At 36.9% G+C, this 18,915-nt stretch overlaps 1 protein-coding gene and 1 long non-coding RNA gene across 2 annotated transcripts in view; one reads left to right on the forward strand and one right to left on the reverse strand.

The window, feature by feature from the left end:
• Window positions 1-9,917, reverse strand: part of plekho2 (pleckstrin homology domain containing, family O member 2) — a 45,423-nt gene extending 35,506 nt beyond the window's left edge. Inside the window, exon 1 of the mRNA XM_007260221.4 lies at window positions 9,023-9,917. Coding sequence (XP_007260283.3) covers window positions 9,023-9,031 — 9 coding nt within the window. The 5' untranslated portion in view covers window positions 9,032-9,917. The remainder of the gene's footprint in view (window positions 1-9,022) is intronic.
• Window positions 1-18,915, forward strand: part of LOC125782198 (uncharacterized) — a 374,822-nt gene that overhangs the window by 188,812 nt on the left and 167,095 nt on the right. The gene's annotated exons all lie outside the window — the stretch shown is intronic.

The following is an 18,915-nucleotide window of genomic DNA, read 5'->3' on the forward strand; positions in this document are numbered from 1 at the left end:
AAAGGGGCAAAAAGAGAAACATATAAATATTATAGATTCATTACACACAGACTGATATATTTTAAGCGATTATTTATTTTAATATTTTATAATCCATAATAAAAATCTAGCCAATATATTAGCTGCAAAATAGGCATTATAATGATGCAGTATGTTGCATTGTTACAGACCTGCTATTTATCTGCCATGAGATTTTAAAATATATCTTAAAATAGGAGGATGAGTAAGATCTAGTCTTGCTGTTTAATATTTGCATACGACTTGCAACAGTGCTTCGTTCTTTACTTTAAAATTAAGATTAGTTTAAGTACTTTTTAAAAACATGAGTCCTCAGTCTGCATTTGAAGACCCCGAGTGACTCTGCTGTTCTGACACCCAGTGGAAGTTTGGTCCACCACTGTTATATTATGAATATCATGCTTGGCGATCAGTCTGGTCTTAGTTTTATAGTCTAGTATACCTAGTCTAGTATACCATGTAGCTTCTGGCTCAGTGCAGGCCTCTGTCTGGTTCTGAGTGACACTTAATGCCAAGCTAAGGGTGGTTTCATGCCTGTAGTTCGTTTTTCTGGACTGAATCAGTTGATTAGTTTGTTTTCTCTGAGCGTTTCCCCCTCAGTTTAGTGTGTTTTCACACAGGCACAAACCTAAATGCACCAAAACACCCCCCCAACAAACCACGCGAGCATGCTGCCTCCCTTTAATTGGTCAGAGCTGTCAGGCATGAGAGCAAGAAAGTAAATATAGCAAGACGGTTTTGTGACCAGCACATATAGTTGTGCAGTGTGAAGCTGCTTTAACACATTTTGCAGCTGCGCTTTAAAACACAGTTTTAGAGTTGCACGTCTGTAAGCACGTTCAGTGTGAAAACAACTTAAGAGAATGCCCCTGCAGCAGAGACAGCGTTTGTTCATAGCTGCAGTGATTATCTGAGTAATATATCAGGCTAAACTGTGCCTGAACAGCCGTTTAGCTCAAATACAAGACACCACATCACTGGAACCAGGCCGAGATCTTCTCTCAGGTCTCTCAGGTCTTTGGGCGGTTGTGCGATTACTGTTTCACACCTGCCCAAAGTTACATATGAACCAGAGACCTTTTGAACCGGACCAAATAATGCTGGTGTGAGAACGCCCTTAGTAGTTGTCTGAAACCAGTGCAGTTGCACAAGACTAATATATTTAAATCAATTTACACTTTTTTTTTAATCTAAAATTAAATTGGCGTTTCACTTAAACAGAAGTGTATTTGCATCTGAATATCACACTACACACCAGGTCCACAGATCTCTTAACCAGAGCTGGCTGTATCCGTCATCCAACTGGCACAAAGCCACTCTCGCTACACTGAAAAAGAGGAAACAAAATTGTTCCGTTTGAAGCTTTAACAGGAATTAAGGCACGCTTACACACTTGAACAATGCAAACCACAAGCATGAACAATGGCACTTCCAGGACTGACCGTTTTACACTACCCGCTTTAAAAAAAAGGGCTGTTCTCACATGGAGTGGTAAGAATGAGGTGGCGTGTGCCGGAGCTTTCAGCACGTTTGGGTGATTTTGGGATGAAACAGTACAGCGGTCAATTGGTGATGCTTTCAGAAAAGTAAGAGTGTTAATATGAGAACCCACAAGCTGAAAGCAGCTGGAAGTCAATCAGACACAATGTACCAAAAAATCTGTACGGTACATGAACCCAGAGTCCACGGATCTGCCCCACTTCTGAAGCTAACTGCTGCTACAGGGTGCTGGACTTTGTCTCCCAGTTATATTAAATGGGGCTTGATTTTCCACTCACTCATTACCGTTCAATAAATGTGGCCTGAAATAGGTCATGATGACCAGCATCGCCACTGCAGCAGCAGCAGCAGCGTAGTCAGATAGCACAGGGAATGATCCATCAGGAGCTGCAACTTAAGATATAAATGCTGATTTGAAGCAGTTTGTATGTTGTTGTTTTTTTGTATTGCAATAAATTACTGCATAGTACAACTTAGTAAATTCTAGATATTTGGACACCTAGAACTGAATTATATTAAAAATAGTTTTTTTTTATATTAGTGCTGATGTTGCTCCAGAGCAGAGCAGAACAGTACACAACCACATTAGACTGTGATAAAACTTTTATATATATTTTTTATTTTTGTTTATTAGGTTGCATTAGTTTTTGAGGTCAAACGGGATGGTGATTTGCCTTCCCAGCAATTCTAAAAAACAGGGCATAGCTTCCTGAACGTTCAAACTGCTTCAAGTACTTCACAACCTTTCACTTATCAAAGCTTTTCAGATGCACTGAGTGAGCGTGGTGCACCTCTATTGCCAAGATAGCATAAAAAACATCTGACGATTGACTGTAATCAGAGTTCTAATCAGTCTAATAAGTCAGTTGTGCACCCTTGTTTTACATTTACAAGATAGCAATACACCATACATTTACCTGAACATGCCTCAGGCTGGGTTAAGTTTATAAGTTTCTATGCTGGTACAGATACAATACTTTCAAATGGGTTCTGATACACAAACAATACTTTTTTTTTTTAACAATTTTTTTAATTGTAACCAAAAAAATTCTCACACAACAAAACTACTCTCCACTTGTGTGTGCCGGGGGGTGTAGATATATTAGTAAACATCTTTAAACAACGCAGATGCAAGGTGCCAAATTGCAAGATAGCAATGAGCATTGTGAGCAGGGTGTATCCCCACTCCCACCCCTTACCCCTACCCATATGTTTTGCACATGCATGCAGAGGAAACGAAGGGTTATGAGAATCAATGGAAAGAAACCCACAATTATAAATATTTTAATTGTTAAAAGTGACGATTATCACTATATTACTATATTACCATAGTTTTTTGTGTAGTTTCAATGTTCTATGGCCAAATTTTTCAAAACAAGCATATAAAAATCGCTAGTAGTTTGTCTCAGTAGCTAGCTAACTTTCCTGTTCCACCTTAAATAATGCAACAGACGGCAGGGGTTGCAGAATTTAAGGTGAACAAAAAAAAAAAGAAGCTAATTAAAGTTAATTTCAGTTCCCCTTCAAAGAAAATAAGAAATGGACAATAATAATTAATTTCTGCACCATCTCCCCACTTTCTACAATGTCCTAAAGTTTACTAGTTAAGCAGCAGCAGCTAGATTACTGAACTTTAGCGCTCCTGATGACATATCTGGTGCTTGAAGGGTTTGCCAATTTTTAGGGGGAGGATTTCACCCCCTTCCCCTCGTAACTCTGTTCCAAGGGGAGGGGGTACACTTGAAAACAAGGGGAGGGGTAAGTGGTAGGGCTAAGGGGTGAAATGGGATTTGGCCATAGGATCCTTAGATCCTGGGCTGCTCTGTGTGTGGGCTGCTAAAAAAATAGAATCTGATTCAAGTATTCTAATATTGAATTGTGCATTGCTCCACATAACCCAGGTGCACGGCATTCCTCAGCATAAAATGCAATCGCCACAACCGTAAACAATAAAAACAGCAAATAAATTCAGTACTGAGTGCAAACTGGAGTACAAGTGCAAAAAGTGCAAATGGATAGGGTGAAACGGACTGTAATAAAAACATAAGAAACTTAATCACAAAAAATGCATTAAAATGCTTTTTCAGTTGTGGGAGTGGCCAAAATAAAGTAAAGGTAACACTAGTGTTTAGAGATCCTTTGCGACACTAGCTAGCTTGCTCAGGTTGCCAGTACATTCAGTCCATCAGCCTTGAAATGATGCCTGTTCCCTACTAGGTGCAACCTAGTGCACTACATTTGAGGAAGTAATTTGAGATGGTGCCATTAGAGTTTGCAAAGTTTCCAAAATCCAGAAGCAATTTGGTCACCAGCTTTAATGCTTATGGCTACAAAGAGAGAATAACAAGAAGAAGACCATAATATATACATATATATGTATATATATATATACATATATATATACATATATATGTATATATATACATGTATATATATGTATATATATATATATATATATATATATATATATATATATATATATATATATATATATATATATATATACATGTATATATATACATATATATACATGTATATATATATTCCATACTTGTGTTGGGCATAGATGGGATTTAGTCTCAGCTTTAACCAATTCTTGAAACACTTGTCACTTGCTTGTACCCTTACTCGGTTAATTTTAAGTTAAAATTTGAAACTAATCTGCATAAAATGTTAGTATCTGATGTACACGAAACTAAGGGGCAGTTAAACTATTCACAGGCATTTTTAACCAGGGGTTCCCAAACCATTGCATGCTACTGTATATGAAATAATACAATAACACAATGTAGTGGTGTTTTCCTCAATCTGAATTTATTAGACAAGCATTGCTACATTTTGGTGTCATTTTAAGGCTTTGCTGTGGCTTGATGGACAGACTGAAGACAGAAAGTGTGTGTAATGGCCGTGCTGTTGCCGCAGGCTCAGTAGAGCGACTTCCTCTTTTAACTTTACATTTCCTGAAACTTTCTCTTCAAAGTCATCGGCAGCGCCTGAAGCTGCATCTCCTGCGCGCTCTGCACCCCAGCACTGCCCTGACCAGAGTCATTCTGAATGTAAGAAATTACTATATTACAGAACTCTAATAAAAAAAAAAAAACAGCCACGTAATGATACATCACTGTGCCCTGACCTTTGTACAGGAAAGGTACGCTGTAACTACTCAGAGAACGCCTATTAAACGGTTCAAATTGTTCTCAACAAATAAATATACCCAGTTTGACCCCTTTTCCATAATATAGCCAATCAGCAATCACACAAAAAATATCTTGACTGATTTAAGTATTTTTTCACACTATAAGGCGCACTTAAAATTCGTCAGAATTCTACAAGTCAGGTTGTAAGAAGCAGTAAAGCCTGAAGTACAGCCTTATAAAAAAGTTTTAGTCAAGTTTCTCCATCACCAAGGCTGGAACAGTATTAGCATTAGCTGCTAACCTCAGAGCTAGCTCTTTCGCCATACAGAGATGTGTATATTGGACTGTAGTCTGCGTGTTTACTGTGTTAAAACAAGCTGCATGGGGTGAATTGCTAGCTGATAGCGCCCTGGCTTACCTCAGGGTTCCTCAGTGTAACACTGTTAGGTGACATTAACTAGCGCTAACCACTGCTAACCGCGCTGTTTGCGCTTGTTTGAAGAGGCTTCACAATTAGAAGGGAAACATGGCGACACCCTTGTTCCTTACTAGTGTTGCTTAAAATGCGCCTTATGTATAAAATAATAGACCAGAAAATAGACATTCGTTGATAGTGCGCCTTATAATACAGTGTGCCTTATAATCTGTAAAATACGGTATATTTTGAATAAAGAAACATCAGAAAATTCAGGGTTTTTTTTTCATAATTTATGTGTATTCAGGACACAGCTGACCGTTCTTTCATTTACACATGCGTCTTTAAAGTATTTAAATGTTTATTCAAATTTTATATAGGGTTTATTACAGGTACATGTGAAATAAACACTATAAATCATTAGAATACTAAACCCAAAAAAACATTGTCAGTGATCAGTGAGAGTGTCTTCCTGTAATTAACTCTATTTAACATTAGAATACTAAACCCAAATAAACAAAAAGTCAGTGATCAGTGAGAGTATCTTCCTGTAATAAACTCTATAAAACATTAGAAAACTAAACACAAATAAACATAAAGTCAGTGATTAGTAAGAGTGTCTACCTGTAATAAACTCTATATAACACTAGAATACTAAACCCAAATAAACATAAACCTAGGTGTCAGAATTTTTGCAAATTGTTAATCAAACATAAAATCTTAAGTAGTAACACTATCCGGGTTTGGACTGAGCTCTATTATGACTCGTTATAAATTTAGAAAAACTAATCTGGCACGTAAACTTACATTTTTTGTCAAACAAGCGCTGGATGTTAATCTACACAGATTTCTCTCCTATTGGGTAAATATTATTTAAAATAAATTTAGATTGCCAATTTTTTCACCAGTGTAGTAAGCAGTAGCGCTAGTCGCGGTTAGCAGCAGTGTTAGTTAGCTAGTAAACATCACCAGACAGAGAGAGTTACGAAACTTCACTGAAACTCCTGTGTAACGCTGTATTTCAGTAAAGTGTCTTTACTGCTCTTTACAACCTGACTGTTAAAATTCATACATAAGATGCACCAGATTATAAGGAGCACTGACGATTTTTGGGAAAATTAAAGGATTTTAAGTTTGTCTTATAGTGCAAAAAATATGGTAAATCATAATGTTGGTATAGGCTGTAATCCTAAAGGAGTAGAATTGAATTATCTGATTAACTGAGGGTGTAGGTGATTTTAAATAGCTGATTTAGGCAAAAAAAATCTATTTTGCCATTTTTTTTAGGAAGGTGACAATATACATCTATTTTTTAAGTAGATATATGACTGAATGTACACTCATATTCAAAAGTCCATTCCTGGTCAAATTAGACCAGTCATTAGGTTATGAGTCACATCCTCTACAGAAACACACGTCTGCACTCTCTATAGCGTAACTTTAACAACAATAATTCTTTCACTTGCACTTGTCCACTTTTGCAATGTAAAACTAAAACTGTATTTTTAATACTGCTTACTCGCTTCCATTTCAGTCTTTTGATTCCTTTTCCGAATTTAATTTAAGTCTTTTTCAGCTCCTAGATTTTTTTTACTGTTATAGCTTTCACTCTGGACCTTCATCTTTTTGTCCGAAAGAAAACAGAGAAACATAACCAGAACAGAAACAAATTTGTTGAAGCTTTGCTGCAGTTGGATGCACAGTGCTACAGAAGGTTTCAGTCCTGATGCAGTGTATATATACTCTGTTTATACAGTTTATCAGTATATACCCTGTATATACACTCATATGCAAATGTTTGTGCACCCCAAGTCAAACCTATACTTTTGCCTGAATGAGACTAAATATTTAGTGCCTAAATATTTTTATTATTTACCTTCATAAACTGTCATTTTAGCTTATTAGCTTGTGGACAAACTTTATTAGCCAAACTCACTTGGACTTCAACATTTAGCCAAAACTTAGCACTACAGGACTCAGCTCTGCTAGCTAATTGTATTTGTATTCCCCCATACAGCAACATCATATCCACCACCTAGCAACACCTTAAGAACATGGGTCATAAATAGTGTTAATTTTAGTTAATTTAACGGTTACGTTGTTGATTTAACATGGATAAATGTACTGTGTAGCTTTTATAGCTGTGTAGTATTTACCTATCCAGCTGGCACACAACCGACCTTTAATATCGGTTGTAGTGGGGATGATTCTTTATACTCAGCTTTACTACAGTGATGTACGTTTAACATTCTAGTTTTAGCTACTTGTAGTAATTAAAGTTTTTTGTTTGTAGTTGTGCAGTTCCTACATTTCAGAAATGTATATTAAGAGAGAGAAAATAAAAATAAAATTGTTAAAAATGTTCCATCATGGTATTCAGTTTATTTTTTTCCTCTTCCATACAATTGTAAGCCTCCTGAATGTGAGTTGTGGGTTATAAAAGGTTAAGCGTACAACGTTGAAACAACATTGCCATATCAGTTTTGGTTCACTTTTAAAAATCAACAACAAATCCAATGTTGACTCAACCATAAAATCAAAGTTGTTTCAACATTGATTCAACCATAACATGAACATTGGTTTGACCATAACATCAACATTGATTCAACCATAACATCAATGTTGATTAAACGTTGATTCATCCATAATATCAATGTTGATTTAAGGATGACTCAACCATAACATCTATGTTGATTCAACACTGATTCAACATACCATCAACGTTGATTTAACCATTAATTCAACCATAACATCAACAATGATTGAACCATAATGTCAACGTTGATTAAACGTTGATTCAACCATAATATCAATGTTGATTCAAAGTTGATTCAACATTGATTTAACCATAACATTGATTCAATCAAAACATCAACATTGATTCAACCATTGATTTAACCATAACATCAACATTGATTAAACATTGGTTCAACTATAACATCCCTGTTAATTCAACCATTGATTCAACCATAACATCAACATTGATTAAACATTGGTTCAACTATAACATCCACGTTTATTCAACCATTGATTCAACCATCACATCAACATTGATTAAACATCGGTTCAACTATAACATCCTCGTTATTTCAACCATTGATTCAACCATAACATCAACATTGATTAAACATTGGTTCAACTATAATATCCTCGTTAATTCAACCATTGATTCAACCATAACATCAACATTGATTAAACATTGGTTCAACTATAACATCCTCGTTTATTCAACCATTGATTTAACCATAACATCACGATGTTGATTCAACGTTGAAATGCTAGCTGGTTATGTGTGTACATGCAGTAGGTAAGGCACTGTGTTGTGCAGGCTGTATGGAGCTGCAGTGCTGTTATAAGGGGCGTTGTATGAGCAGGTGAACAGGTGCAGCTCAGTTTCACACAGTATCCTAAAGCTCTAAACCAAAGTTTATCTGTTTACTGCCTCTCTCTCAGAGCCGGGGGGGTGACTTATACAGCTAATGTACAGTTAATAACGCGCTAATGAACAGAAGTTAGAGGTAAGTGAGTTAGCTAGCAGGGGCTAACTTGTTTGTGTATGTGGTGTGTGTATGGGTGTGTATAAAGGGGGTGAAGTGTGAAGACGCTCTGCTGCTGCTGCTGTTTAGGCCTGTAGTAGAGATGATGTCTGTCTGTCGGTCTGTCTGCACGGAGTAAGTAAGTTGGGGTGTAAGTTAAGAGCTGGAGGCTGTTTGTTTAGTGTTAGTTTCTCAGGCCGGGCTCTCAGAAGGAGAGGCGCTATTTACTGGTTCGTCTCTTTAAGCGTATTTGAAGGTTTCTTAGCAGGTTTTTCTCAGGTTTCCTCAGCTCGGGCTGTGTTTGTGTACTTTAATCCACACAGAGAAAGAGAGAGAGAGGGAGAGAGAGTGGAGGAGAAGTAACGCGAGTAAAGTTAGAAGGAGCAGGAAGACCAACACTCAGTAAACATACTCACATCTTCCATGATAAAGCAGTGAAAGGTCGGTTCCGGGAGCAGAAAGCGCTCGGAGGACTTTATCTTGAGTCACACGGATTAATCTCGCTTCTGTTCGCTGCAGACTTTCTCCAATCCACCATGACGCGAAGCTTCAGAAACGAGGAACTGCGAGGCGTGAGGAGATGTAGTTAACGGTGCTGCCTCTCTCTCTCTCTCACACACACACACACACAGTCTCTCGCTCTCTTTCTCTCTCTATTGCTCCTTCAGTGTCTCTCTCTCTCTCTCTCTCTTTCTGTCAGTCTCCCTCTGTCTGTCAGTCTCTCTCAGTGCCTCCCTCTTTCTCTCTCTAATTCTGTGTATATTTCTCTTTTTTACTCTCTCTAATTCTCTTTTTTTAACTGTCTATCTGTCTCACGCTCTAATTCTGTGTATCTCTGTATCTCTGTTTAACTGTCTTTCTGTAATTCTGTCTCTCTTTCTCTACTTAACTGTCTTTCTCTCTCTCTCTCACACACACACAGTCTCTCGCTCTCTTTCTCTCTCTATTGCTCCTTCAGTGTCTCTCTCTCTCTCTTTCTGTCAGTCTCCCTCTTTCTGTCAGCCTCTCTCTATATCTCTCTCTATCTCTCTCTCTTTCTCTCTGTCTCTTGCTCTCTCTCTCAGTGCCTCCCTCTTTCTCTCTCTAATTCTGTGTATATTTCTCTTTTTTACTCTCTCTAATTCTTTCTCTTTTAACTGTCTATCTGTCTCGCTCTCTAATTCTGTGTATCTCTGTCTCTCTGTTTAACTGTCTTTCTGTAATTCTGTCTCTCTTTCTCTCTAACTGTCTTTCCCTTTCTCTCTAATTCTCTATCCACCCCATTTCTCTCTCTCTAATTCTACGTCTTTCTCTCTTTTTAACTGTTTCTGTCTAATTTTGTGTCAATTCAGTTCAATTCAAGTTGGCTTTATTAGCATGACTGTTTTGAAAACAATGTCACCAAAGCACTCAAATGTCAAAAACTGAACATATAGTAAGACATCAATGAAAATATTAACAGAACCGTCAATAAAAATAAACAATGACGATATTTAACCGTTTTTTTTTCTCTCTATTTTTTATCCTTTTTTTAACTGTCTGTAATACTGTCTCTCTCCTTTTAACTCTCTGTCTCTCTTTAAATCTCTCTAATTCTGTGTCACTTCCTAATTCTCTCTTTAAGTGTCTCTTACTCTCCGTCAGTCTCTCTCTCTCTCTCTCTCTCTCTCTCTCTCTAAGTTTGAGGTGAAGAAAGAAAAAGTTGGGTTTCCGGTAGAAGTTCCCCCTCCGAAAACACCCCGCCTCCTCCCGCCGAGGTCCAATATGACCGGGGGAGTTCAGTGTGTGTGGACGGGCTGGGAGGTGGGGAGAGAGATAGAGAGATAGACAGAGAGATAGAGATGTGGAGACAAGCAGGAACTCGAGTACACTCGAGTAACACACTGTGGAACTGCTGAGACATTTTAGCCTAAAATGACATCAGTGTTAGAAGCAGGATCAGATACAGATCTATATGTCCTACTATATATTATAAGGTATGCAGATCTATACGGACATTTGACTAGTCATTTAACTAGTCTTGGTCTTAGTGTTTTTTATGGAAAGTGTTTCTGTTACAGCATCTGTTCTGCTTTGTGAGTGGTTACTCAAAAAAATAAAGGGAAGAGTTGCCTAATTGGCATATTTTCTGTCATAATTAAAACATGGAAATGATTAAACCAACTGTCATGTTTCCACAATAATTGATAACAACAGTTAAACATAGTGGTGGTTGTATGATGGGCTGGGACTACTAGCAAACTTCAGCATGGCATGGATGACTTGTCACAAACTGATGGAATTATTTTGCTAATAATTTGATCTTTCTTTTTTTGTGTTTAATTTCGTTGTGTTTTTTGTGCAACTGTACGGTTAGTTTTACTTGTTTTTACTTTGTTTTATTGCCTTGTTTTACTGAGATAATCTATGAGATAATCTTGTAGATTTGAATAAAGCTTGGAGAACCAAGAGAGATACTAGAGTATTTTCATTTAAAATAAGTTGAATAAGCAATTAATTTATTAAGAACTGATAATAGGACAATGGACAAATCACCATTTTAACTCAACTACATGGGTTGGGCACTTTATCCATAACAAAAAAATTATTTGTTCTGAGGATTGACCAGTTGAAACAGAGTATTCACTAACAAAGAAAGAAAATCATCATTAAAAGCCATGAATACACAATGAATCACCTAAAAACAAAGTCCCAACAATGCTAAGTAAATCTCTTTTGTTGAAAGAAACAGATGGTCAGTGCACTGTAAGCCTTAATAAGAACCACAGAATGCTGAAAATAGCTTATCATGACAGTTCAGCATATAAAAAATCACATACCCCTACCCCTACATTTATGCTCTCCCTTTATGGTGTTCTAGCACATCACAGCACTACAGCTCTGTATTGGCATAACTGTGAAACACGTTCAGCGAAGGGAGGAGGTGGAATTGACACAACCCTGAGAGAACCGAGTGTTGCAGAGACCATGACTTCCTCTTCGCAAGTTCTCCTATTTATAATTGTGATGTCAGACAGCATACAGGTTGCGAGGCTTAGGTGTTAAAGCTTTACAGTGGGTTTAATTCCATTTCTCTCAACTTTTTTGTAATATAAAATATGGCTTGAGGAAATGTTTTCAGCAGCAGTTGCACCAGTACTTCTGTGGTTGTTGTGGGAAAGTCTGAGATTCCTCTTTAAAAGTTCTTACTTCCCATATTAGCGGGCTGCCATGCTTAAAGAGGATGTAGAACAAAGTTTCTTGTCAACAGCAGCTCAACTAATGAGCTGATACTAAGGGCCCTTTCGTACACCCTGCAAAAGGCGTGTTTTGATGCTTGTTGCTATCTTACACCCCATCAACAGTTCACTTTCATGCCTTGTGCTGGTGCCATTATTATAACAACAAAGTTTATGAATGTATCTACACTGATGGGCATGGTGGTCTGGAAGTAAGGTGTGTTCAGGTAAATATATGGTCTATATTTATCTTGGCGGCGGAAAATACAGGTACTTGATTGACTGATTAAAACCCTGACAACAGTCAGCCAAATAATCGTATCTTAGCCATGCAAGACATTTCACACAAAAAAAATTGAGCTGCAAATCCAGCTAATACATCAAAAATTAACAGAATATAGGACGGGATTAGTTTCTCAGGGGGTCCTGGTGTCATTTTCTCTTTTATTGGGGGTCCTCTTTGATTTTATTCCCATCCAGATTGACCATGTGCATGTTTTTTTTTTAACGTTCAGTGAGCGAGTCTGGATCCACCTCTCTGAGTTTCGTCACCTCGCCTTTAATAAAATAGCTATTTGTCCACTGCCACGCACCGTAATTACACTTCAGGCATGGATTTTTCACAGAGATCCACATAAACACAGCGGCGGGTGAAAATATGGGGCCACAAAACGTAATGTCATGTGACCGAAAAAGCCTAAAAACCCACTGATCCACCTGTTTTCTCAATTGTAATCCGGACGACGGAGTTTTATCACTGAGTAGAAGTGTGAAATTTTTCCCCGAGAAACTAATCCTGTCCGGGTAGGTCTTAAGGAATAAAAAAACTTTAACGTTAATTTTCTTAATAAACTGCTGGTGTACCTTCACAGCATGAACATGCAGGTCAGAATCCTCTGCTGAGACGTGCAAAAGTTCCGCACTGTTAAGATATCAATGCGCCAGTCAGAGCACAACCAAAAGCACCTATGATTAATTAAGAGCATTGGTACATACCTTTTGCACATTTTTTGCACCCTCATGCCACCAAAGACACACTGACATGTCCTAAATCAAGCTACGCAATGCTTAATTGACTGGTGCGCTATAGAATGCTAAATTGGCCCTAAATGTCCAACATTCCGGTGAAAATCTTACACCGCATTCGTGCAAAAGAACATCGATCCATACAGTGACTGTTTATAAACATTATAAATGATTCTACAAAAGTGAAGTCGCAAAAGGTCTAACACCTCTGCTGGCTGGTTGCAGTATGAGGCATAGCTCCACCCATTCCCATATATTTCAACCATGACACAAAACTTAATCTTCCATAGAGATGTTCTTCTCTAGACTGTATATAATATTCTGCTATATCCTAAAAGGTCAGGTTACACTTTTAAGGGTTTAAGTGATTAAAAGTCTTGGCTGAATGAGGCTGGTCACCCATCACAACCTTTTGTTCATTACTCAAAGTAGCTAGCTTTTAGCAGAACTTACATTAACTGCATTTTTACTGAGGAAATAATACTAGTGCTGTTTGTTTTTAAGACACATAAATATTTTAACACAAACGTTCTAGAGCTCTGGTAATGTGTTAGCATATTTTTTGAGTTTCTTACCTGTTATGTGCCTTTAATGGTTTTACACAGAGTTTAACCATGTTAACACAGTGCTGATACTGATAAGTTCAGAAGGTAGATTGCTTTTTGTTTGTTTTAAACTGTAAGATTCAACAATATGAACCTTAAGGGTAATCATTAATTTTTCCTTCTGCATATTTTGCACAAAGGACAGATTTGGCTTAATATCTATAGTAAAAAAGGGAACAGTTAAAACATGGTGGTGGTAGTGTCATGGCCTGGTGCAGCTTTGCTTTTGCAGAGCATGACTTTCTGCTCTCTATTGCATCCTATCAAATCCTAATAAAGAATATCAGTCCATCATTTTGTGACCTAAAGCTCAGGTGCAGTTGGGTTATTCAGCAGGACAATGACCAGAATATCTGCAGGCTGCCGCAGTTGTTACTGAGAAGGCTGACACAAACAGATATCAGGTTTAAGGACAATAACTTACTTAAAAGTGTGAAATTCTTTATTCTTAAAAATGTAATTATCATAGCAAGCTGCAAGTATTTTTTTCACAGGACTGTATTTGCACAGCACTGAGCTTATCTGCTCTTTTCACAAGAATAATCACCAGTGCTGTCAGGTCATGAACGGAAATATATGAAAATAATTCTGTGTGGTTTTAGGTCTCATATCAAACTAAGCTTACACGTCGTCCTACACTGACCACACAGTAGAGGTTTTAGCTTGGTGGTGGTTTATAACCTACAGATATAACCTACAGACATAGCCTAAAAACACCTACAAAGGAGTCCAAAGCACATACCATCTTTGCATTAGCTCTTTATATGCACATTTTAAATAATTTAATATATTATAGATATAGCTTACTGTTCAACCAATAGCTTGATGAAGCCTTTATGAAATATGTAATCTGATATAACTGATAAATGGCAATATATTTAAATAATATTAAATAGTATATTAAATCATGTACACTGTTAATCTTACTAGCTGTGTGATAATGCAACAGTATACAGTCTTTGTTGCATTTATTTCACAATTCTCAAGAAATTCTCTATTGGGCAGAGGTTAAGACTGCAGATTGTAATGTGTGTAGCATGTGGTTTTGAAAATTAAATATGAAAGTCCCTTGGAAACATGATGACAGCACAAGTTGCTCTAAGATATAGATGTTTTTTTTGTTTGTTTTTTGTATAGCATATAGATGGAAATCATACATTTCGTCCACTAAAGATCTGGAATATTGATTTGTCTGACCACAATACATGTTTCCATTGGATGATGGTCCATTCCTGATATCTTCGAGCCCAGAGAAATTGATGCCACGGATTCTGGAACTAAGATAAGGCTTCTGTTTTACACAGTACAATTTGAATTGGCTTTTGTAAATATAACTCTTTATTGTAAGACTTGACAAATCCTGCATCACTAGTGATGCCACAACACAAGGAGGGTGAAGACTAGCACATGCCTCATCTAACACATGTGAAGTCAGACATCGCCTCTTTTCGAACTGCTGCTGATGCATCATTGCCGAGTAGCATCACAGCGTGCTCAGAGGAAAGCGCAGCGGTTCCGATACATCAGCTCACAGACGCCTTGTACTGATCGACATCACCCTTGGGAGTGATGAGGGGAGAGAGCTCCATCTACCCACCCAGAGAGAGCAAGGCCAATTGTGCTTTCTCAGGGCTCTGGCAGCTGGTTGGCAAGCTACATGACCGGGATTCGAACCAGCGAGCTCCTTATCATAGTGGCAGCGCTTAGCCTGCTAGACCACTTTGCATCCTGGAAAGGGACATTGTTTTAAAACCTTTTTAAATCATTTAACAAAGTAAATGTAAGAAATGTAATGTGTTTTATTTTTATTTTCTGTCTTGTGTAAACCTTTTCTGATTTCTGTAGGCAGTAATGGCTCAACAGGTACAGTACAGGACCATCAACAACAAGGTTAGGTGTTCGATACCTGGTTCAGCCATTTGGGCCCTCACACAAGGCCCTTAACCCTCACTGTTTCCTGTTTGCCGCAGTTATGGCTACCCACTGCTCCAGGCATGTGTGCTTACACTATCACTGTGTGTGTCTTCTCAGTGTGCTCACTGGTGTGTATGTGTGTTTTTACTGCACGGATGGCTTAAAAGCGGAGATCCAGCACATGTGTGATTTATATAATTTGGTCTTCTTCTTCTGATTTAGGATTGTATAAGGAGAGTAAGTGACTTTAAATTATGATATTTCCACACAAACATATTTAAACTGCACAAAGATGTAGAATAGGACTTTTTAGCTAAGCATAAATAGTTATTATCAGGTCTGGTTTGAGAGAGAGAGCAACCACAGCAGAAAGAAGATGCTCAAAGTGAAGCAAAGGTTCTGTGTGTAAATGCCACATCATGTATTAATAGATTTGGTGCATGTGGTTGTGTAGAACCGGTAGAACGATGTGAAAAAGTCATGCCTGCACTGCTAAGTGTCATTTCTGCTGTAGATCATCCCCACCCAGAGAGAGCATCACATAGAATACCAAAAGCTATTTCTATTCATCTCACTGAAAGAAGTATAAGCATTACTGAATACAAATTAATTGTGTGCGTTAACGATTTAATATTAATAGCCCTATTTATAACCCATTTATTAGCAATGTTATTATTATTATTTAATTATGTAGGATTTCAATGTTTGTTTGCTATTGTTTTAAGACCTGTTAGTTTGTGGCTAATGCTGCATTAATGTAAGGAAGTTTACCTAAATATTTTGCCCTAACTAACCCCGAGGTCAGAATGAAAGATGTCTGCACCACACATCAACAATAGCAAAATCCGTAGTATTATACAGTTTATTATCACTAGTGTTTACACAAGTTGTACCTACAATACTGTTCAACTTCTCTCTGTAGACATGTTTTCATGGCTTTGAATGTGCAAAAAACTCCATTTAATTTTGCTTTTAACTCAACTTGCTAAGAATGCTAACCCGAAACAATGCGTACGATGAAAACCCAGGACACAAAACAGCACTCTAAAATAACGAAGGGCTAGTTTTACTTAAAAATACAATGCAATATTTTTGGTATTTTTTTTATAAAAGAAATTAAACTGAAATTACATAAAAAGCTAAAGAAACAACTAGCACATTATTGTTGGTCATCTTTACAAAAAAAAATAAACTTTATTATATTATTTAATAATAAGTTTACAAAAATTTTGCAATATATTTTTAAGAATAACATTTTGGTCATTTTTACAAAAATCTTAAAATTACATAAATTAAGGTTCACTATAGGAAAATCTGTTTGTCAATTAGTTAAAACGGAGCATTTTCTATTCTAAAATAAATAAAAAATAAGAATTTATTCTTACTGGTTACTACTGACTACAAGTTCTATAGCAGGTTTTGGTACATTGTGGGGCTAGCAGCATTAGTGAACTTGCCAACCTGGCTTGTATTGTCACGCTAGAGGTAGAGTTAGAATTAGTGACCCTGGTGACTGAGGTTGTAGTGTTGTGCTAACAGCATTAGCGATCCTGGCGACCTGGCTTGTAGTGTCGTGCTAGCAGCATTAGTGATCCTGCTGACAGACAGACAGAGAGACAGACAGACAGATACTTTATTGATCCCGGAGGGGGAATTTTGGTGACCAAGGTTGTGGTGTCGCACTACATGCATTCCCAACACCAGCAACCTGGCTTGTAGTGACACACTAGTAAAATTAGGTAAAATTAGAATTTGAATTTTTATTTTTGCACTAACAAAAAAGAACAGATACAAAACACAAATAGCAATAAAATACAGTGCAGGTAGAGGCAAAAACCTAAAATGGGCTTAAATAAAGCCTCTACCTGAATAATATAAAAAAATCTATTATAACGCACATAACATCAATAAAAGAAAATCAGATTCCATCTATATAACACAAACAAACAAAAAAATAGTAATGTTTATACAAAAAAAAGTGATCGCAATACAATACAATACAAAAAATGATCACAATACAAAACTGGTCTCAAGTCATGTTAACTACTCTAATTAAAATGCAATGTTTCTACAAATGTCTAAACAAAATACACACAATATTTAGGTGTACTTGCTGTTTTAATTAAGCAAAGTATATTTTTAAGCAAAGTATAAGTTTAGATAATATATAATCATTTTAGTGAGGAAAGTTTACTGGGTTAAAAAATTGTTTATTTAGTGTGGGAAATACAGTATTTTGGCTAGATTCGCCATAAAACGTAGAAGAAAATGGTTGTAAAAGCAGTTGCTTAATCTCGAAAGTCATCACTGACCCTGATGAGCCCCATCACTGAACCAGTGGTAAAAACATACTGGGTCTCAGGGCCACCCATACAGGGCCCACAAGTGTATGTTATCTGGATCATGAATTCTGATATTAAACAGTAACAGTCATCTTCTATAAAGGCACTGCCACTACTTACATTTACTATATATGTCTGTATTTGATATTATTGTTGGGTGGAGGGTGGATTTGTTGGTTTGGCCACATTTCAGTGAGCAGGCTGAGTTTGTGTGCCCTCGTGAGGCCGGGTGCCACGACTTCACACAAGAGTAACTTCTGGTAAACAAGGTCAACACCCAGCAACTGAGCAGAGACACATCAGAGACCCTCCCATTGTTGCTGAAGAGCAGGCCTACAAGAGAACACTTGCTGAGAGGCGCCACCCAAAGGAGCTTTAAAGCAATGCAGGATTTCACTCACTGAAAATTAAAGCACTAGCCCAACAAAAAATGGAGAAAAAAAAAGTACATTAGTTTGCAATAGTCTTGTCTTAGAGTTATGCCAGCTGCTGAGAGAATTATGTTGATCCAACACAATGTGTGTAGCACATGCAAGTATGGTGAATTAGCTTTTAATAAAAATATATATATTTAGATTATATTAACTTAATAACTGCCAAAACAAAAAGTTATGACTAAGCTGACTTCCTATAAAAAATCTTGTCCATTTTTTAATTAGCTTTGAAAGTATGATCATCTGTAAAAGACTTAAGATATCATTAGCTGTCTGGCTAGTTATATAACAAAATTAATTTTTACCTGCAGCCCTTAATACAGTTGCAAAAAAGAAAAAAAAGAAAAACACCTGTTGTAGGTTGTAAAAGTGTCTGTATTGGTGTTAATACTGTCTATAACAGATGTACTCTGTTTGTCTGGCTAGTTAACTAGCTATAGTTAGATAAATAGCTAGTTATAGTTCTTACTTATGAACCATTAACATTCACTTGCATATGAAAAACATGCTTTAATCTTTTGTGATTTGCCACAATCAAGAATTTACTGCTGTGAGAATTTGCCTGGGGAACTCTATTTTGTCCAGCTGGGCAGGAGAACTTAATTCATCCTAACTATTTATTAAGCTGGCTGTCAGACACAGAAACATGTTCTTTTTTATTTATTCAAAGATTTTAAGCCATGAAACGTGTTACCAGAACTAAAAAAAAAATCTAAATATATTTAACATCTATTCCTAGTACATTTCTAATATACTCAGTGTATAATAGTAATACAGTTGTAATACTCATT

Source organism: Astyanax mexicanus, chromosome 16, assembly GCF_023375975.1.
Source record: "Astyanax mexicanus isolate ESR-SI-001 chromosome 16, AstMex3_surface, whole genome shotgun sequence".
Lineage (NCBI taxonomy): Eukaryota > Metazoa > Chordata > Actinopteri > Characiformes > Acestrorhamphidae > Astyanax > Astyanax mexicanus.